The sequence below is a fragment of the Mobula hypostoma genome, chromosome 23 (genome assembly GCF_963921235.1).
Source record: "Mobula hypostoma chromosome 23, sMobHyp1.1, whole genome shotgun sequence".
Taxonomy (NCBI): Eukaryota; Metazoa; Chordata; class Chondrichthyes; order Myliobatiformes; family Myliobatidae; genus Mobula; species Mobula hypostoma.
The window spans coordinates 38461252-38484313 of NC_086119.1; the positions used below are offsets into that span (position 1 = coordinate 38461252).

At 41.6% G+C, this 23062-nt stretch overlaps 1 protein-coding gene across 2 annotated transcripts in view; it reads right to left on the reverse strand.

Moving 5' to 3' along the window:
- Window positions 1-23062, reverse strand: part of LOC134336748 (BICD family-like cargo adapter 1) — a 42867-nt gene that overhangs the window by 15152 nt on the left and 4653 nt on the right. For both annotated transcript variants that reach the window (XM_063031171.1, XM_063031172.1), the window contains exons 2-4: window positions 19876-20091; window positions 6322-6438; window positions 2671-2817 (exon numbers count right to left, since the gene is read on the reverse strand). In XM_063031171.1, the coding sequence (XP_062887241.1) occupies window positions 2671-2817; window positions 6322-6438; window positions 19876-20091 (480 nt within the window). The remainder of the gene's footprint in view (window positions 1-2670; window positions 2818-6321; window positions 6439-19875; window positions 20092-23062) is intronic.

Below are 23062 nucleotides of genomic sequence, written 5' to 3' on the forward strand. Positions count from 1 at the left end.
CTAGTCATTAACTAGAGCTTTATTCAGCTTGTTTTGATTGGGTTAATCAACACACACACAGTATTACCGGCTACCGTAGAAGGAGAACTGAAGCCAGCGAGGATCACAAAGCTGAATAAACAAGAACTGAGCAGCCACACAGCAAGTAACCATCCACATGCTGAGTACATAACGGGTGAGAAGTCTCTTCTCCTCACATTTGGGTTATATATGTTCTTGCTCACAGAAGTACAATGAAGAGCTGCCTGGAAAGTGAATGAGGGCTCTCAACTGTGGAACTATCCCAACTGTGGAAACTTCTGAAAGTCCCATTTCCTCTCCAGAGAATTAGTTGGCTGAAACTAATCAGCAACACCAGTGTGAGTGTGTGTATGCACATTTGCATGCGTTTGAACGCAGATGTGCGCATGCATAGTTATTTTGTGTTCATTGTGTATTTTTTTTCCCAACAGCAGAGGAAAAGGTCATTCGGCCCATCAAGTCAATGCTGACCCTTGGAGCAATCCAAACATTTCCATTCCCTATTTATTTCCCTGCAATCTGTTTCCTCATCCATGTCTATCATCACCCCCTGATACTCCCAACACCCACCTGCACTGGGGGTTACCTAGAGCAGTCAGTTGATCTACAAACCAGCAGATCTCTGGGTGAGGGAGGAAATCCGAGCACCCAGGAGAGACCTGTGTGGTCACAGGGAGAAGGTTGAAGCTTTAAACAAGCAGCTAAGGTTGAATTGAAACACTAGAAAGCCTGCAGACACTGGAAATCAAACAGCACACACAAAATGCTAAAGGAGCTCAACAGGCCAGGCAGCATCTATGGAAAAGAGTAAACAGTCAACGTCAAGCTGAGGCCCTTCATCAGGACTAGAAGAGATGATAAGAAGTCAGAATAAGAAAGTAGGGGGAGGAGAGGAAGATGTACAAGGTGGTAGGTGATAGGTGAAATCAGGAGGAGGGTATGGGGAAGTGGGTAAAGAGCTGGGAAGTTGGTTGGTGAAAGAGATAAAGGGCTGGAGAAGGGGGAATCTGACAGAAAAGGGTAGAAGACCATGCAAGAAAGGGAAGGGGCAGGTGCACCAGAGGGAGGTGATGGGCAGGTAAGGTGGTAAAGTGAGAGAGGAAAATGGGAATGGAGAATGGTGAAGGAGGGTGGGGGGCAATTACTGGAAGTTCAACAAATTGATGTTCAAAATTGAACTCTGTCCCTGGAGCTGTTACACAGCTGCATAACCTTCTGTGTGCTACCCATGTCAATGTAGGTATGTTTAGATGCAAGTGTGGTCCTGTACAAGCTGCGGGTTTGCTTGCCTCTTCATGAGAGGTTGGTGCTTTCTGTTGTAGGCAGAAGATTAGGCGTACAGTACAAATAGCTACAATGTACCTTAATTTGTTCACAGAAAAAGCTATTACACTATCGATACATCATGTAATTTCTTAAAATATATTCAAAATTTGTACTGTCTGTCCATTAATAGCAGTTTGGTATTTAATTTTTACAGAACAAAGTGAGAGTGATCGCACAGAGGTTAAACGATGCAACAATCACCTAAACAGTCTTTCCAAGTGAAGCTGCACTTCACCAAAGCATGTACACTTCTTGTGTACTGCATCTAGTGTTCTCTACTTTGGAAACAGCAAACATACTTTGCAGAATGTGTAGGTTCTTTCCTCAGGATTGACCTTGACCTCCCCCTATCCCTTGCCCATGCTGGCCTGACTGTCTGCGTACTTTTGCACTGTTATGAGTCGGCCCAACACACACTTGATGAATAGCATCTTCTGTCAGGGCACTTATTATCTTACAGACTCGAAACTGAACTCTCTAACTTTGGGTAAATTGCTCTTTGTTTCTGTCTGTTTCTTAGGCAGGCATCCGTTAGTCTCATGAGACCATGGATTTGCGTCTTGGAAGGTTTTCCAGGGTGTAGGCCTGGGCAAGGTTGTTAGGAAGACCAGCAGTTGCCCATGCTGCAAGTCTCCCCTCTCCATGCCACCGATGTTGTCCAAGGGAAGGGCATTAGGACCCATACAGCTTGGCACCAGTGTTGTCGCAGAGCAATGTGTGGTTAAGTGCCTTGCTCAAAGACACACGCGCTGCCTCCGCCAAGGCTCAAACTAGTGACCTTCAAATCACTAGACGAATGCCTTAACCACTTGGCCACATGCCAACATTGAGGATTAGAAGGGTGATGAAGGCGGTTTTCTTTAAAACCGAGGGTAAACAGGATCGGGAACTCTGTTTCTATCCACTATGATTTTGGCACAGTTTTTCTTTCTTCATTGGGGCAGCAGACAGTAAAACTGACCCAGACCCTTGCTTTAGCAAAACATAACACAGCCAAAAAAGCATAACCTGTAACTAACTACGACACTAGCCCATCAGCTATCACCTCATCGGAGATCTACTGATCTACCCACCTCTTCCCCATGTTCCCTGAAAAAGAAAACTAAATGCTTTTTTTTCCTCAGTCCCAGTTCTGATGAAGGGTTCCACACCTGATATGTTAATTCTGTTTCTCTCCCCGTGACTTGTATTGCCAACGTCTGAAATTTTGGATTCTCATTTGTTATTTTCTCTGATCTAAGTAATGATTTTATAAGATTATCTTATTGTTCTATTCAATGACTCCTGTTAAGCTTCGGTTTCGAGTCCAGCGGTCCATCCTACCTGCAATGACTGCTCCTGGTTCTTCTGCTGCAGCTGTGAGCATTGTTCTTGTACCGAGTCGTGTTGGCTCTTCAGTGACAGATTTTCCTTCTCCATTGTAACCATCCGTTGCTCCAGGTTATGCTTCTGTTCTGATAATAGGGTGATCTGTCAAGAAGCAATGAAAACCTTCATGATCACTCCATTAAAACCTTTGCAAGAATCGGTTTTAATTAATCCAGAGAAGGCCAACTACTTAAGTCTCTCTTTATAGTAACATCGCAAATGTACAGTATTTTTAAAATTTTGCATGATCTGTATCATTTGCAAATGCTGGACCGCTTTCGAAAAGATGCCAATAAAAATACTGTCAAAGGGATTGTTAACTGCTGGAGCAACATACAGAAAGTACTGGAGGAACTCAGCAGGTCAGGCAGCATCTATGGAGGGAAATAAACCACCCAAGTTTCAGGCCAAGACCCTTCATCAGGACTGGAAAGGAAGGGCTAGCAACTAGAATAAGACAGTGAGGGTGGGGAAGGAGTACGAGATGGCAGGTGATGGGTGAGACCAGGTGAGGGGGAAGGTGGGTGGGGGAGGGGGGAAATTACCATAAGGTGGAGAAATCAATTTACTTCTTTTTCAGTTCCCCACTCTTACCTCTTCCCCTCACCTGACTATCACCTCTCCCTGGTGCCCCTTCCCCTTCACCAATGGTCCATTCTCCTCTCCCATCAGATTTTTTCTTCTCCAGCCCTTTATCTTTTCCAAGTACCACCTCCGAGCTTCTTCCCTCATCCACCCTCCCCCACCACTTGGCTTCCTAGCTTGCCTTCCTCCTTATTCTATCGTCTTCCCACTTTCTTTCCTGTCCTGAAGAAGGGCCTTGGCCCAAAATGTTGAATGTTTATTCATTTCCATAGAAGCTGCCTAACCTGCTGAGTTCCTCCAGAGTTTTTTGTGTGTTACCCCTGTGTTTATATTAACCGCTGGGACTGATCCGACTTTAGGCAGCTATCACTTGCTCATCTCCATGTTCATACATGACTCCCATGTTCCAAACATATCACATACCACAGGCTACACATTGAGGGATCACTGGACACATCTTTTAGATCGGGCAGTCCTGACTTACAAGGCAACCATGCTCAGTCTCACCCTTCATGTCTGTAAACAGTTCCCATGTCACGGTCTATCAGACAAATTCAAGGGCTCACCAGATTAGGTGGCAGCAGGAGTAGGATACCGGAGACTATCGCAATGAGAGCTGAAACCAGTTTACTGTAAAAGACATCATAGGTTTGAAATCCCTTTTCTAGCTCAGAGCATAATTGTAGCTCTTCTATTCAGTTAAGGGTATCTAAGATTACAGAAGAGTGGATAAAGCTGGAATCCTATTCAGTAGACTCACCGAACTCACAAGACTACTTCAAACTCCACAATTAGTCAGACGTTCAAATTTTTTAAAAAAATATTGAGGTACAAGTGTTGCCAATAATCACCAGCTTTCTGTGTCTGCAAAAGCACACTTCAGCAGTAAACAGACTTCTCTGTACCGTGAAACATACAGGGGCCTTTAAAACACTGACAGACAGTCACGATTTGAATCACACTGTTACAATGTTTCTGAATAACTATTAGAAATTTGGTTCTTTAAACAACCCATAAATGAAACAATTTAAAATTATGATTGTTTTCAAATTCCTTTGTAGGATACTTTGTAATGTGAGCTTGTCCTATACTGATCGGTGCATCTGTTTTCCTCACCCTACCCTCAACCCCATCTTGTGTATCTTATCAAAAAGTTTGGTTACTATTACTGCCAAGTTTACATAATAAAGATTGTTTTTTTTTGGGGGGGGGGCGGGGGAGGGTGAGGAATGTGAAGCTAAAGCCTCTTCTCTCCATTTGTTCCAGGTGTTAATGATACTGCCTTTGTGAGATGACGCAGAGAGAAATCAGAGAGAGGCAAATACCCATTAATATCTATGTGGCCACATACAGCTGGTAAATGTTTCACAAAATATTTCCCAACTGTCTATTGTTCATTTCCAATCTCTAGTGTTATAACTCCCAATAGTGTGAACAACTAATATGTCAAAAACACAGTGGCTCTCTTAATTAACTGACTGGCATACATTTAATTTCAAAATAAAATACAAAATACTGGAAATTATTCCCTGTAAAAATGACCTCTGTTTCTCTCCCATACATGGATCCTGAACTGCTGAATATTTCTGAGATATTTCAGGTACCTGTATTGGTTTGCTATTGGAGATCAATACATTTCCTGTAGCAGGAAACGGCACCTGGGGTGTACCTTTGCATTTGTATTATTGGACAGATCTACTGCCAGTCAAATGCAGGTCACCCTGCCCACCTGATCCAGACAGTTGAGACCCAGGTGAACGCGGGGAAGTATTTGTTCCATCATCACACGAGCTCAAGAAAATGTTCCTCTCCATCGGAGAAGATGGAAATATAAAGACCAGGCTGGTGGTGATGGCAGTATTTCTGTTATCTATCCCTTGTCAGACCAAGCTCACTTCTTGCTGAATGCGTGCCTGTTTACCTTGATTAGAAGCTGTAATGGCAGATCAGTCTGAAACATCTCCTCCTCGCATGAGCAATTGGATAGGACGGTTTGTTGAAATTGAGTGATGATGGAACAAATTTGCTCCTGTATTCACTCAGTGCAGGCTTGGCTCTCTGTTGGTATTTGGTGCTTCAGCTACAGAGACACAAACACTCAGCTGCAACCTCAGGCTTCAAACCATAGAAACATACGTTCAGTGGCGACTTTAACAGGTACCTCCTGTATCTAATAAAGTGGCCACTGAGTGTATGTTCATGCTCTTCTGTTGCTGTAGCCCATCCACTTCATGGTTCAACATATCCTGCATTCAGAGATACTCTTCTGCACACCACTGTTGTAATGTGTGGTTATCTGAGTTACTGTCACCTTCCTGTCAGCTTGAACCAGTCTGGCCATTCTCCTCTGACCTCTCTCATTAACAAAGCATGTTTGCCCACAGAACTGAACTGCCACTCACTGGATGTGTGTGTGTGTGTGTGTGTGTGTGTGTGTGTGTGTGTTTTGTCATGCTATTTGTCACGCTAAACTCTAGAGACTGCTGTGCATGAAAATCGCAGGAGATCAGCAATTTCTGAGATACTCAAACTACCCCATCTGGCACCAACAATTATTCCACAGTCAAAGTCACTTAGATCACCTTTGTTCCTCATTCTGATGTTTGGTCTGAACAACAACTGAACCTCTTAACCATGCCTGCATGCTTTTATGCATTGATTTGGTGCCATATGATTGGCTGATTAGCTATTCACATTAACAAGATGTACAGGTGTACCTGATAAAGTAGCTTCTAGTTTAATTATATTGCCAGCTTTAAATAGGATTGCCAATAACATTTCTGATGAGGTATTTGCTAAACTAAATCAGTACTCAGTAGAAATGCTCAGGTTTGATCTCTTGAGATGAGGCCTTGCATCTCTAGATCATTAAATCATCACGTGGGTGGGACCAAAAAGTGAGTCACTGGCTAGACAATCTACTGTTTTTTTTAAATCACATCTCTGAAAATGCAGTCACATCACTTTGACAGCCACCTCAGTCCTCAGGCTCCATGTTTCAGCTCCATCCTCTGTACTCACCTCAGCCTGGAGACTCTGTGCAATTGTTGCACTGTCATTCAGCAGAAGTTCCTTTCCCATAAACATGCCTCGCAGTGCGTGGATCTCATGGGCAAGAGTCTGCTCCACTTTGGTCGCCTGGTGGAAGAGGTACTTACTTTATTGAAGAGCACACAATTTTCCAAAGGAACATGCACATGCAAAGCTACGATAGCATGGGTTAAATAACACATGAATGGACATTTTAAAAACTGTAGATCTGGGAATCCAAAATAAAAGCAAAAAAATGCTGTAAAAACTTCAAAGGAAATTTTATTAACAAAGTACATATACGTCATCATATACAACACTGAGATTCATTTTCTTGTGGGCATACTCAACAAATCTATAGAATAGTAATTATGACAAAATCAATGAAAGACTGCCCAACTAGGGCTTTCAACCAGAGTGCAGAAGACAACAAACTGTGCAAATGCAAATATAAATAAATAGTAATAAACGTGAGAACATGAGATGAAGGGTCCTTAAAAGTGAGTCCATTGGTTATGGGAACATTTCAGTGATGGGCAAGTGAGGTTGAGTGAAGCTATCCCCTTTTGTTCAGGAGCCTGATGGTTGAGGGGTATTAACTGTTCTTGAACCTGGTAGTGAGAGTCCTGAGGCTCTTGTACCTTCTACCTGATGGCAGCAACGAGAAGAGAGTATGACCTGGGTGGTGGGGATCCCTGATGATGGAGCATGGGTCACGGGGTGTAGTGGGTCAAGGTCTATGAAGAGTGAAACAGTTAATGTTTCAGGTCAATGTCCTTTCATCAAAAGTGAGAAGAAGAGAAACCTAGTTAGAAGGCAGGGTAGGAATCGATAGGTCAAATGGAATATCTCTCATTGGATGACCAGGGCTGCCATGGGATGTTGTAAATGAAGTCATCTGATTGATGGGTTGGTGGAGGCAGTTTGAGAGGGAGAATATGGGATTTTGTTTGTAACAAGCTATCAAACAAGAATATGAATTCTAAAAGCTGATTATCCACGGGCATTAGCTCCTAACTTATTCCCACAATGAAGTAAATTCTCTGTTCGCTTGTTATGTGCCAAGTCAAATTTTCTGCAGAAGCTTTAAATAAATTTTAAAATCTACTAAAGACACTTGATTATGCTGGATGAGGCCTGCAGCCCAACGTTGCTGCCCTCCACTCCCAGACTGCTGCTCAGAGCTGGTTGTTGAGGTCTGACCTTGTTGGCTATCTTCACCCCTCTCATGGGGCATCATTACTGAATGTCCACCGGGCTGTGAGTGGCTCACTACCTCTGCAATGCCTTTGAGGCAAGATGGGCCGATTTCTCATCTATTAATAGGTCTTGAAAGTATCTGTCCTTGTGCCATTTATTGGGTACTATACTTGAAGTGAATGATTGAAAAAGATAAAAATTCTAACACTTTGTTAATCAAAGGCATAACACTTAGAAGTAATTAAAAAGATTACAGTAAAGCAAAATAATTAGTAACCATACACCTCTCCTCCCTGCCACAATCCCAAACCCCCAGCTTTGCTTCATAATTCACAGGTCTAGATCTCCACTGAGAATAATGAGGTCTCTGATCCCATGCGGGTTGTGACCTGGTTTAAATTTGGACTGTTTGGCTGGGGAATCATATCAAGACTGGCTTCTGCGTCCAAACACTAGAGCTGGTACATGGTGGTACATTTGCTGCTTGTTAAGCCTGGATCATTTCACTAGATGAAAGCCAGTGGCTCGGTTCCACAGTAAGATTCACCCCAGCAGATTAGGATCAGATTTACTCTTTGTAGCTAGTGCGCAAGGGAACTGCCTTATGTCGTAAAGCCACCTCTGTTCAGAAGTTGCTACAGCGCACAGTGATTGCATACAAAGTGATCAGTTGCTGTGTGAATGCTTTTTTTCCAGTACATTTTGTGCTGATTCAATCACTCCCAATCCTGTTTTCAGATGTTATCTCAGCATGTGACACAGACACAAAAATATGGCCCACCTTTATTCTCCCTTCGGGCCATTACATCCACTTGACAACTCACCACAAATATTGTTATCTCCTTATAAGTATTTTCAACAGTAAACAACAATAGCAAGTGTTACTAGCTTTCTATTAATTCAAAACAGTCAGTGATCAGCAGGACAACATGTCATTTATTTGCCAGAGTCATGTGGGAGGTGCTCATGAAATGCATGGTAAGTGATTCAGGAAGGAAAGGAAGGAAGGACAAACTAGTTTGTTTTATAAATATGAACATCATCTACTGGAGAGCTGGAGAGGGAGTATTTAGGGCTGGAAATTTAAAGCCTGCTATTTCAACATAAAAATAGGAATAACGGGGTAGGCCAATTGTTTCTGCCTGCTCCTGTCCTACTGAACTTGTGTCCTCACATCTCAATTCCATTCTATGCCCCTTGGTTCAGTCCCTTCCCACCTACATCCACAACACTTCTCATGTCCCCAATGTCCTCAGTAACTTTCAATTCCCTGGCCCTGACTGCCTCATCTTCACCATGGATGTTCAGTCCCTATACACTTCTATCCCCCATCAGGAAGGCCTCAAAGCTCTCTGTTTCTTCCTTGACCAAAGAACCAACCAATCTCCCTCCACCACCACCCTTCTCCATCTTGAAGAACTGGTTCTCGCCATGACCAGTATTTCTTTCAGCTTCTCCCACTTTCTCCAAACTCGAGGGGTAGCCATGAGCACTAGCATGGGTCCCAGCTATGCCTGCCTCTTTGTCAGCAATGTAGAATAGTCTATGTTTGAAGCCTTCCCCAGTCATACTCTCCAACTCTTTCTCCGCTATATTGAAGACTGCATTGGTGCTGCTTCATGCACCCATGCTGAGCTCACCAATTTTATCAACTTTGCCTCTAACTTCCACCCTGCCCTTAAATTCACTTGGTCCATCTCTGGCACCTTCCTCCCCTTTCTCAATCTCTCTGCCTTCATCTCTGGAGACAAACTGTCAATTGACACCTTTTATAAACCTACCTCTTCCCACCCTATCTCCAATAAAAATGTTATTCCCTGTCCACAGTTTCTTTGCCTCTGCCAAATCTATTCACAGGACACAGCTGTCCATTCCAGGACATAGTGATGTCCTCCTTCTTTAAAGGATGGAGTTCCCCTCTTTCTATTATTGATGCTGCCCTCACCTGAATCTCCTCCATTTCCCACACATCCATGCTCATCCCATCTTCCCGCCACCATAATAGTGATAGAGTCCCTCTTGTCCTTACCCACTACCCCATCAGCCTCTGTAACCAATGCATTATCCTCCACAACTTTCACCAGCTCCAAAGGGATCCTACCACTAAACATATCTTTACCACCTGTCCTCCATGATCCCCTTGTTCCGTCGTCCCTCCCGACTAATCTTCCTCCCAGCACTTATCCCTGCAAGTGGCCAAAGTGCTACACCTGCCCATTCACCTCCTCGCTCACCTCCAACCAGGGCTCCAAACAGTCCCTCCAAGTGAGGCAACACTCCACACTTGCGAATCTGCTGGGGTTGTCCATCGAGTCCGGACTCCTGATGCAGCCTCCTCTGCATTGGTGATGTCCGCTGTAAATTGGGGGACCGCTTCATTGATCTCCTCTGCGCCATCCATCACAAGCGGGGCTTCCTGGTAGCCCAACATTTTAATTCCCGTTCCCGTGCCGATGTGTCAGTCCGTGGCCTCCTCTTGTGCCACCCTGAGGGTGGAGGAGCAACCCCTTTTATTCCGTCTGGGTACCCTCCAAACTGATGGCATGAATATCGATTTCACCTTCCAGTGAACAAATCTTCCCCCCCCCCACCACTCCTTGATTCCCCACTCTGATCTTCCACTTTTTCCTCACCAGCATATTACTTCCCCCTGGGTCCCCTCCTCCTTCCATTTCTCCTATTGTCCACTCTCCTCTCCTATCAGATTCTTTGTTCTCCAGCCCTCGACCTTTCCCACCACCTGGTTTCACCCATCACCCTCCAGCGAGCCTCCTTTTCCTTCCCCGCCCCCCCCCCAACCTTTTTATTCTGGCATCTTCCCTTTTCCTTCTCGGTCCTGAAGAAGAGTTTCTGTCCGAAACGTCAACTGTTTACCCTTTTCCACTGATGCTGCATAACCTGCTGAGATCCTCCAGTGTTTTGTGTGTGTTGCTTTGGACTTCCAGCATCTGCAGACTTCCTCGTATTTAGGAATAACTTCAATTACGCCTGAGCCCCCGAGCATTGAAAGACTGCCAGGATTTAACCCACCCCTGTACCATCTGGAACCCAAACGTTTCCCGAAGTCCCAGTGCAGTCACAATTGCAACCCCAGCGTCTTGCCCAGTTTCCCCACAGCATAAGCATAACATGGAGTAAACCTGCGTAATGTTTTTCACCTTCAGAAGCAGATTAACTAGTATAAATTTGTTTCCTTTCAAGGTTACAATGGAATGTCTTATCACAACACCAGGAACGGATCATCCTGAACCGGTATTTTGCACTCTGTTTGTTCCTCAGGCAGACGACCTGAAATGATATTCTCTGCTACCCTGTTGTGTAAAGTTCCCCTATCCCATGATTTTTCTGTCACAGGGGCAAAGCTGAGCATGTCTACAAATGCAGCCTATATTCCCATGCAGAAAATCCACTGCTTATGCCTCTAAACCACAGCCCAAAGGAGTTTGCCCTGTGCTATAACGCAACAGGTGCCTGACTCTACACCAGAGATCCACATATCTCGGTGCCCATGCCACATATCTTCAGCTACGTTTTCTTGTAGTGAACTTTTTGCCTCGCATTTTTACTGTGAATTAAATGCTTTGTGATTTCAATGTCAACAAAACTATATAAGCAATAGGGCCAGGAGTGGGCTATTTTTGAAACTGCTCTGCAGAGTCGCAGAGTTGCAGAACACAGAAACAGGTTCTTCAGCCTACCGGCTCTGAGATTACCTTTTTGCTCATTTACACAAATCCCATTTGCTCACATTAGGCCTGATTCCTTCCATAACTGTCTAAACGTCTCTTAAATGTAGTGATTGTATCTGAATCCACAATCTCCTGTAGCAGCAAATTCCAGGTTACAATCACACTCTGAAAATTCTTTCTCCCTAAAACTCCTTAAAAAATTCCTTCTTCACACCTTAAACCTCTTTTTTTTAAAATACCTCTATGATGGGAAAAATATTCTGAATATCAATCCTTATTAAACATGAGAAAGTCTGCAGATGCTGGAAATCCAAAGCCGCACACTTAAAATGCTGGAGGAACTCAGCAGGTCAGGCAGCATCTATGGAAATGAGTAGACAGTTGACGTTTTGGGCTGAGACCCTTCTTTAGGACTCACAAAATAATTTTATTTACCTCTGTCAGATCATACCTCAGTTTCCTTTGTTCCTGAGAAAACAAATGCAGTCTTCCAGTCTCTCTCCATAACTAAAGTCCTCCAATCCAGACAATATTTTGGAGAATCTCCGCACCGTCTCCCGTGCGACTACAGCCACTCACTAAGATCATGGCTGAACTTCTACCTCAGTGCCCTTTTCAAGCATTTTCCCTTACTTTTGATGTTATCAATTTCTGTTCAGAATGCAATTGAGACTCCACACTTGGGTCCTGGTGAGACCACACCTGGAATATTGTGTACAGTTTTGGTCTCCAAATTTGAGGAAGGACATTCTAGCTATTGAGGGAGTGCAGCGTAGGTTCACGAGGTTAAGTCCCGGGATGGCAGGACTGTCATATGTTGAAAGATTGGAGCAACTGGGGTTGTATACACTGGAATTTAGAAGGATGAGAGGGAATCTGATTGAAACATATAAGATTATTAAGGGATTGGACACACTAGAGGCAGGAAACATGTTCCCGATGTTGGAGGAGTCCAGAACCAGAGGCCACAGTTTAAGAATAAGGGGTAGACAATTTAGAATGGAGTTGAAGAAAAACTTCTTCACACTGAGGGTTGTGGTTCTGTGGAATGCTCTGCCTCAGAAGGCAGTGGAGGCCAATTTTCTGGATTCTTTCAAAAAAGAGTTAGATAGAGCTCTTAAAGATAGCGGAGTGAAGGGATACGGGGAGAAGGTAGGAAAAAGGTACTGATTGTGGATGATCAGCCATCATCACAGTGAATGGTGGTGCTGGCTTGAAGGGCTGAATGGCCCACTCCTGCACCTATTGTCTATTGTCCACATCCCTCTAGAGTAGAGAATTCTAAAGGTTCACCACATCTGAGTGAGTAAGTTTCAATGACATCGCTCTTTGTTCTGAATTTTAGAAAATACAGGCTTGATCTGCTTAATCTCTCTCCTTGCAGCAAATCAAGTCAGGAGAATATTCTCTGCATCCACTCTATGCAAGTGCATTCTTTCTAAGGTAAAGAGAACAAAACTATTCAAATTACTACAGGTGTGATCTCACAAAAGAACCTTGATAATTATAGCGGGACATCTTTATTCCTGTCCGTAAATCCTCCTGCAATGAAAGCCAACAGAACATTTGCCTTCCTAATTATTTATTGTAGCTGTAGTTTCCCTTTGAGTGATGTGTACAAGTGCGCCCAGGTCCCTTTGAACATCAGCACCACCTGATATCTCACTATTTAAAAAAAAATTCAGCTTCTCTGTTTTGTTGCACGAAAGTAGAAATATGATATTTGATTGCCGCACCCAAATTGTTATAATACACCCCGCTCCCCCCACCCCAGGACACACCCTGCCATCCTGAGGTAGAACTGGGTATTGGACATGAATCTCAGTCCAGGTCAATATATCACCCTCAGCTCCACGTGTTCCAACCTTGTTGACCAACCTCATCTTCATATTGATCGGTTCTCTTTTTCTATCCTATAAGTCACATTCTCAAAGAACTCCAACAGATAAAGCTTGATTTCCCTTTCGGAAACATATATTGAGCTGCCCAATCTGATTACTCTTTCCAGGATAATCTGTTAATAAACCTTTTATTTTGGTACTTTCTCAACTATTTATGTTTATCTAACAGGTCGATGTTGCTTGTTTTCCTTTTCCTTTCTTTCTTAAGTACTGGGATCACATTTATTACCCTCCTGTCACAGGCCACACTGGAGTTAGACGTAATGTGTAACATGTAATTGTGTCATGGTTCAACACAGACTAGTACCCCTACTACAAAAATATAAGATTGCTATTCTGTATCAGAGAAGCTTTCTGCACAGGAGATAACAAGTACCTATTTCTTTTACACAAAACAATTCTGTTCTGTGTAACACTATCCATTAGGCAATGGATTGAGACTGACAAAATCCTTTTCACTTTAATAACTACTTTTGACACTCATTTGATGCAGTGTTAGAGAGAGAACATTAATGCCGAGTTCTTCAGGAATACACAGAGTTTATCCAAACGTGTCATATTGGCTCAGTTAGTAAAATTCTTATCCAAGTAAGATATCCCAGTGTAGTATCCGGCTGTGTTGGATGTGAAGCACTTTGCTCAATACTTTAAGGCAAGATCACATCAATTTGAGTATGTGGCAAAATATTCCAGACCACTGACGATACCCAAGTACTTGTACGTTTCCAGACAATATTCATGAAACATTATTGTCAGTAATAAATTTGTATTTCATATTCTGGGCCACTAATGGATGTACTTAACTCCATAACAGAAATTGATAGTGGGAAATGATGTATACTTCGAAGCATTCCTTGCAAAATGTATTAAGACATACTATCAGTATGTCTTACTTCCAAAAGGGTTTTGTCTATGGAAAATGAAATTATTAGATTTACTGAAATATGATTCAAACTCACTGAAGAAAAGTACAAAGAAACTCAGTGAATAAAGAGAATTAGGTCTAGACATTTTATTAAATGTGATACTCAAGAAGCATCAACAGCACTGATGCCTGTCAACTGGACTAGACAGAATACCACTGCCTGATTCAACTATTTTTACCCGAAGCAATCATCTGTGAAAGCTTTGTAACCTCAGAGTTGATTCTCAGAAATACAAAGCACTGGGGAGCGGCTTGACGCTGCTGCGTTTGTTCAGTCAATGTAATTAACAGAGCCTGGCACTGCTCTCAGTCTTGCTATTACACTCTCCTCTATCACATGAGGCTCTGCAACACGGGCATGACTCACTCACATACCCATTTCTGAGGTAAATATGTGAGAAGTGGAACACTAACACACATACAGAGGGACAGAGAGGTACACAAATATGTAACGGAAAATGAATCAGTCACAGAGAGACCTACTTTAGAGCTTCTGCAAGGTTTCCTCCAAAACGGTGAATAATTAACCACAAAAAAAAGTTCTTTCCTTTCTATAAGTGGAATCCAAACTGTACATCTCTGTCCATCTGAAGTTAACTTGTTCCTCTCAATGCTTACACAAGGCATCCCACCTCATTTCCATGTGTGGAAACTAGTAATCATAGCTCAGGGACAGTGGTTCTCTGGCTTTGTTATATCTTCTGTAGAGCAAGCACATCCACTGATTAGAAAGGCTGGCTCTGTTACAGGAGTCAAACTGGAAACGCTGGAGACTGTGGTAGAACAAAGGACCCAATAGAAAATCCTGGCAACCCTGGACAATATTTCTCACCCCCCCACATGCCACCTTGGCTGAACAGAGGAGCACTTTTAGTAACAGACTAAGACAACTGTGCTGTTCCAAAGAGCACTATACGTGATCATTCTTACCCGTGGCCACTAGGCTCGATAACCTCTAGCCAGGAAGTGATGACCCCCTCCTGTTAGACTGTTTGAGATACCTTATTTTTTATTCTTTCTTACTTCTCTTCTGATATTTGTATATCAGTGCACCTGTAATGCTACTATGAACACTGTAATTTCCTTTGGGATCAATAAAATATCTATCTATCTAAAGTCAAAGGCCAAGATATACACTATAGAAAAAGTAATTCTGGACAACCTTAACAATTGTGCTTTCCCTTTAAGAGAGTCCACCTCAGCTGACATCAAGTTAAGCACACAATGGGCAGTATTGGTACAACAGTAGCAAGTACTAAATAGAGCAAGGCAGGTTTAAGGAAAACACACAATGTGGTAAAGCAATAAATCACCCTCTGTGTACAACAAGTGCAGACAGGGGCTGATCGTACAGCAGGTTAAACAAGGCACAGGATACAGTGTACAAAGGCATTTGCTGGGTATAGTAAAGCAGGACACCATGCACTCAGTCTGAAGCTAAAAAGGAGTACTGGACATACTGGCGTAGCCTAACACTTATCAGGCACAACATGTACTGGACACGGCATAGAAGGCATTACACCCACTGGTCCCAGTGAGGCACATGCTTGGTAGAGGACATGTAGGACATATACTGGGTACAGCAAATGCTTGCTACAACACAGTAAGTAATGCACATGGGTAATGTGCAATGGGCAGTTCATCAAGGGAGTACACATGCAGTTTCTAAATATAGCAGTATCACTTGAGAACTAGACTGTACAGAGTGGAATTGCAGCCCAACTGAACAGGACCCACCTGACACCAGAGTAAGACTAACCAATAGCTATAGGAAGGAGCCAGCCCAAAGATCCCTGATTATATGCCTTCAGCTAATGCTGATCTCTGTGGGTATTTATTATTCCATTGTTAATTTTTGAATGTTTGTAAAGGTTAACCTGCATTTTTTTGGGTCATACCAAAAATTCAAGTATTTCCCCAATTCCAGATTCTTAAACACAGTTTACCTGAAGAGCATGTGATTGTAAAAGCAAGCGATTTTTTTTTAAGAAGCTATACCATATTGAGTTTGACATTTCCTGGGGTCCCAGCTCCTCATGTTTCGTTCTGTCCAATTAAACCCATTTAAGTTTCAATTTATTATAATAAAATTGGGAGTACTTAGTTTGACTTGGCACCAATAAAATGGCAAGGACTATTGTCTCCTTGTGGTCCACTGTCTGGCTGTGCACAGGAAGTATACTCAAATCAATGGTGCAAGTAATGACTAAGTTACCAGAGATCTGACATCATGTAAACGTTAAATTATTAAAAGGAATCAGAAGCTCTGTTGTTATGGAGTATTCAACTCCCATTAGAAAATACTTCCACAATTCTGACACTACATGATGAGAGACTCTTGTTTCGATCTTCCTAGCCTGCATCAAACTTTGTTCTAGTCAAATGCTTGAGTTCTTATGCTTTGATTCATTTAACTATTAGTGTCTTTTGCTGTTGCACTTGCTAGTTGAACAACATTTACCAATAGAAGTATCAACCAGTGAGGGTTAAGTTCAGTCAAAACTTTAAAAGTATTGGGACAAGCTAAAGGAAAGACTTGCATGATGAAAATGGTGGGGCCTGGGATGTGCAGTAGAAGAAAGAGGGTTGGGAAGACAGATCCATAATTTCTTGTAAGTGATAATATATGTCGATAGAGTCATAAAGAGAGCTTTCAGCATGTTGGCCTTTATAAACCAAGTACAGAAGTTGTTTATTTTTAATTTGCATAAGACGTCAGTTAATCCAAATTTGAAGTACTGTGTACAGTTCTGGTCATCTAACCACAGGAAATATATCAATAAGCTTGAAATAGTGTGGAGAAAATTTACAAAGATGTGGCCAGGACTTGAGAACCTGAGTTTTAGGGAAAGGTTAAATAGGTTAGGACTTTATTCATTGGAGCGCAGGAGAATGAGGGGAAATCTTATAGTGGCATACAAAATTATGAGAGGCTTAGACAAGGCTGGGTGAGACTAAAGATACAGGTCATAGGTTTAGGGTGAAAGGTGAAATATCTACAGGGAATCTGAAGGGAAACATCTTTACTCAGAGGGTGATACCAGTGTGGAATGAGCTACCAGTGGAAGTGGTTAAATTGTAACATTTAAGAGAAGTTTGGATAAGTAATTGTATTAGAGAGGTATGAAAGTCTATGGTCTGGATGCAGATAGATGGGACTAAGCAGCAGACCAGGTCAGCGCGGACTAGATAGGCTGAAGGGCTCTAACACTCTTATGACTTGTTGGATATTTTACTTCAACATTTCTTAGGTGGTTCCCCCTGAGAAATGTTTAGTTTAAGTAAAATGTTTCAGTGCAAAGCAGCTAATGGGAAAATGAAGCAGTCTGCTGCCATTGGTTTCACAAGGGGGTTTCTTGTCTTTTCAGCTCAGGAGACTTCCTGAACACATTAAAAAGCAAGCAACAACCCCACCTTGTCTATTTATAAATTGCACGGTAGAAAGAACAAGTCAGGTTGTTGCCTCGAGGAAGTTTACATTACAATAGTGGGTGGGGCAATGAAACTTCTGCAGCTTTATATGGTATGACGTTTGAAGAATTATCAAGACTAAAAAGGATTTGTGACGTTATCAAAGACCTTTCCTAGTTAATAACATGTTATAAAACCTATGAACAGCGATCTTTATATCTATAAAAGAAACTTGAGTGGACTCACAACAAATTGTCGTGAGAGACTAGTTGGCCAGTCAGAGCTGCCAGGATGATGTAACCATGAAGGCGAAATTATTCACTTCAAAGTGTCCATTCCCTAATGGGAGTTAATGATTGAATCTCTACTGGAATTTTCTTAATTAAAGCTCATTTTTTATGTTCCTGTTATTGCAGCATGCATGATTTCACCCATTTGAACTGTTAAGGACCAAGCTGAACATTAAAGAAACAGAAACTAAGTACCCTTTTCTAAATGTGCAATCTACAAGTTAAGGCCTTTCACTTGTTAGTTAACCTCCTCTCTGCCCACAGAATGTTCCGAAACCAATACAGAATAATTAAGCACAGTGCTTCTTCAAAACAAAACCACCACCTGGGGAGGCTAATTGGAAATGAATGATGACAAAGACAATGAAAAAGATTTTTTTCCATCTTGCATATACAACATTTCGTACAAGCGGAAAGGGTTGAATTGAAGGGGTGTAGGCTGCTCTAATGGGCAACAGAAAATAAACAGCATCAGCCTAAAAGATGGCTGTTAATAAATATCCAACTGTGGCAATACACTGCAAATGGATTAGCAGAGGATCAGAGGACAGCAGGTATTTACATAACCAGAAGACAAAACACTGCAGATGCTGAAAATCTGAAATTAGAACCAGAAAATGCTGTTAATTCCCAACAGGGCAGATAGCATCTACAGGGAGTGAAACAAAGTTAACGTCTTCAGGTAATGAACTTTCAACAGAACTATTGTCATTCCAGAAACGCTGCTTGACTTGCTGGAATACGCAGCATTTTATTAAGTCGTCATTAATGAAAAACATATACCTTTGTGCTTCACAAAATAGTCTGATGCTCTGTTAAAGAAAATATTTTTGACAAAAAGTGCACTCCAAGGAGCTGTTTTTAAAGGGAAACTTAAGAATGTACAAACGGCACTGCAAGCACCAATGTCCTCGAACAGAAGAGCCTACAAAAAGTAGCAGATACAGCCCAGTCCATCACAGGTAAAACCCTCCCAATGGAGTGGTGTCACAGGAAAGCAGCATCCATCAAGGACCCCCATCATCCAGGCCATGCTCTCGCCTTGCTGCTGCCATCAGGAAGAAAGTACAAGAGCCTTAGGACCCACACCACCAGGTTCAGGAACAGTTATTACCTTACAGTCAACAGGCTCTTGAACCAGAGGGGGTAACTTCACTCACCATATCGCTAAACTGTTCACACAACCCAGGAACTCACTTTCAAGGACTCTTTATCTTATGTTCTTGGTGTTTTATTGCTTATTTTTTTCTTTTTGTATTTGCACAATTTGTTGTCTTTTGGACATGTCGGCGGTGGTCATTCATTGATTCTATTGGGTTTCTTGTACTTACTGTGAATACCCACGAGAAAATGAATCTCAGCGTTGTCTATTGTGTTATACCTGGATAATAACTTTGAACTTTGGACATAATCAACAGAAGTAGGAAGTAAGTGATTGGTCTTTTGATCCTACTGCACTGTTCAATAAGATCATGCCTGGCACTGTATCCCTAATCCCAATTCTACTGAATTAGCACATTGTTTGTTTCCCTAACAGCATCTATTGACCTCAGTCCTGAATATATTCAATGACTGAGTGCCCTCCAGAGACAGATTATTCTGGAGATCTACAACCCTGAGTTAAAGTCATCAGCCTGAACAGACATTTCTGGTTCTAGATTCTCCTTTCAACACAGCCTCTAGTCTCCATCCTGTCAATTCCCATCAATAGAGGTTTATTTATTTACTTAGAGATACAGCATGGTAACAGGCCCTTCTGGTCATCGAGCCAGGATTGCCTAATTAAACCCGTTTGAGCAATTAACCTACTAATCCGGGTGTCTTTGCGATACAGGAAGAAACCAGAGCTCCCAAAGGAAACTCACGTGGATCTTGGGGAAAACGTACAAACTCCTTACAGATAGTGGTGTTTAAAAGATGTGCTCCAAGATAACAGAGACCTGAGGATTGGATCTCTACTTCACCCATACTGAAAACCATAGTGTTTGGTTTAAGTTGGAATTGGGGAAGATTGGCAATGATCTAGCAAGCTCCTTCTCATAAATTCAACCCTGTGGTTGAGAGCATTAGGTTGGTCTATGCTGCAAAAGTTAATTAAGAGATATTTGTTTAATTCATCCGGGCCTTACTTTTCTCAGTTGCTCCACGAGTTTCTGGTTTTGTTCACTTAGATCACATTCCATATCTACTTTGACCTTCTCGACCTCACGCGTGTATTGTTGCTGTTTCTGGAGCTCCAGCTGCAGCTGTTGCACATCTCCTTCCAGCTCTACTACTCGAGCCTCCCACTCACTCTCCCTCACTTCATACTTCAGGCGCGATGCATATTTCTCCTGTTCAAGCTCCTAAAGGAAAGGCAGTCAGAAGAGGTTCAGACAAGTTATATTACATCATTGTGAACACAACTGGTGCTCATATCATATCTGACCGACTCCTGGAAAAAACTTCCATTGGAAGGGGCCATGAGCAAATCAAGTATTAATTACAAAGTAATTATGACCAAAGTGTACAATTTGGCTCATTATATTCCATTATTCAGGAAGGCTACATCATTCTCCTATATCAGCAAAGGGTTATTCCTCTACTTCACTCTGGATGTCCATTAGAGACCTTCATTACTCCTTGTGTGAACAAGTGCCTGTTATCATACTTTAAGGTATATTTCACAAATTCGACTCTTTGCCTCACTCATTTTGATTCTGGATTTATGTTTTGCTTTGCCTTAAGTAGTTTTCAGTAAATCTATCTCTGCCATATGAAACAAAACTTGGTTAAACAAGATAACCATGTTTTGACTTATTTGCAGACCTCTACCATTAGGGATCAGACTTGTGTCTCGGCTGCTCACAGCCTCCAGTGCCTGAACGTCTCCTTTGCTTCATGGTGAACCATAAACACAATTCTCAGCTCAACTTCCTTAAATTTAGCTCACAATACAAATTCTTCATATGTGAAACTGCCTATAATATGCCTTTGCATTTGCTCAAGCAGAAAGATGCCTAGCTATGATCAGTGGAATTATACACCAAACTCCAGCTAAGAACTAATGAAACTTCTTTGGCGTTATTGCTTACATAATTCAAAATTTTCATAGATGCTTACATTCAGTAAATACAACATTGTTAGTGTTGGTAATAATTCAATTTCTCTTCAATTATTTGGAGCAAATGTGTGTTTAATGAGAGGGGAAAATCAGGAGCCCCATTGAAATTAAATACTGTGCTTGCACCACGCAAGCGTGGTGTTACTTTCCGTTACTTAAACTAATCCGTTACTTTCTTAGCAGCTATCTGCTTTGTGCTCTATCATTAATTTCTAGTGGTTTTTAAAACAAGATGAAAAATAAGAGCAATCTAACATACAAAGATGTACAGAGCCTTGAAAAAATAAATGAGTATTACAACCAGTGACTTTCATCAAATTAACTGAGAATTTTTATTTGTGAAACACATGCTTTTTTCACAGCAGAGCTCAAAAAACAGGGAAACTTGTAAAACATGAAAAACTAAATACTCAAAAACTGAAACATCAGCATTTCAAAAGTATTCATCCCCCTTTGCTCAGTACTTACTTGAACCACCTCTCGCAGCTACTACAGCCAGTAATAATTTTGGATAAGCGTCTATGAGCTTTGCACAATGTGATGGAGTGAGATTTGCTCCTCCTCCTTGCAAAATTCTTCAAGCTGTGCCAGGTTAGTTAGGGAGCAGTGGTGGACAGCAGTCTTGAGGTCTTACCAGAGATGGCCAATCAGGTTTAGTTCAGGACCCTGAATGGGTCAATCAAGGACATTAATTTTCTTCATTTGAAGCCAGTCCATGGTTGGTCTGGTAGCTTTATTTGGGTTATTGACATGATGAAAGATTAACTGCATCCCCTGTTTAAGTTTTCTGGCAGAGGATAGCAGGTTTTTATCCAGGATTTCTCTGTATTTAGCAGCATTCATCTTCCCATCAATCCTGACCAGATTTCCAGTCCCTGCTGCTGAAAAGCATCCTAGTAGCATGATGCTACCTCCACCGTAATTTACAGTAGGGATAGTGTTACCTGACTGAAGAGCAATATTAAATCTATACCCCATGTACAACTTAGTGTTGAGGCCAAATGTTCAACTTTAGTCTCATCCAATCACTTTCTTCCACACCTTTAAAGTATCTTCTGAGTGACACTTTGCAATGTCTTCATGGGCAAGGATATGCTTTTTATTTAAGCCAGTGCTTACACCTTGCCACTCTTCTATAAATACACTTTTTGTGCAAGGCCTTAGAGATTGTGGAGCCGAGAACTTTATCTTCAATTGCAGCCATTGACTCCTGCAGCTCACTCAGAGTGACTGTTGGCCTCACAGTAGCCTCTCTTACGCGTGCCATTCTTTTCCAGTGACTAAGTTTAGAGGGGCAGCCTGACCAAGGCAGTGTGGCTGTGGTTTCATAATTTTTCCACTTTTTCATGATGAACTGCTCTGAGCTCCAAGATACGCGTGTTCAGTACCTTTGAGATGGACTTGTACACTTCCCCACATTTCTGCTTCTCTATTATCATTTCCCTGACACGTATATAACATAATATAATTTTGAAATCTATATTAATATAATTGCGAAATAATCAGTAATTATATGCTAATGAATATAATCCATAAATTGTCTAAATGATAAACATACCACATTTGAAACATTTTAGAGTTAACGTATTTACATTGTCAATGTTTCAAGTTACAACGCTTATAAATTATAACAATAAACACAGAATGGAAGTCAGTAGCTTATTGCTAATAAACTGTTGGCCTGCTGAACATCAACTCTGTCTTTGCTTTTTCCATTGTGCCTTTCAGTTATTTTGACTGCCTGGCATTGTTTATTTGTGGTGTGAGTTGTGCTTTTTGTTTCATTGATCTGTATATTGCAAAAAAAAAAGGCATTTCAAGTGCCACGCAGTTTTTAGATCATGTAAAAATTTCCTGCTTAGAGCAATGGTTGGTCCATGCAGCTGTAAAAAAAATAAATATAGTGGGAACATTGCCTATGAACTAGTTTTAACATTTTAAGAAACTTCTCTGATCTATTTGATAGCCATCTCTTCCACTACGATGTCTGAATAAAGAGATCTGTTTTCTTTTTCACATCAAGGATTTTCTTATATTCAAAAGATATTAAATCATTTCAAATAAAATTAAATGCTACTCATACACATTTCCTCTCTCAAATTCCTATACACAGAACATGTATATACTATATGTAAAATATATATCTGATCAATAGCTCATATTCCACTCAACTCTAACATCCAGCTTTTTCTTTTCTAACCTGATATGTTTCC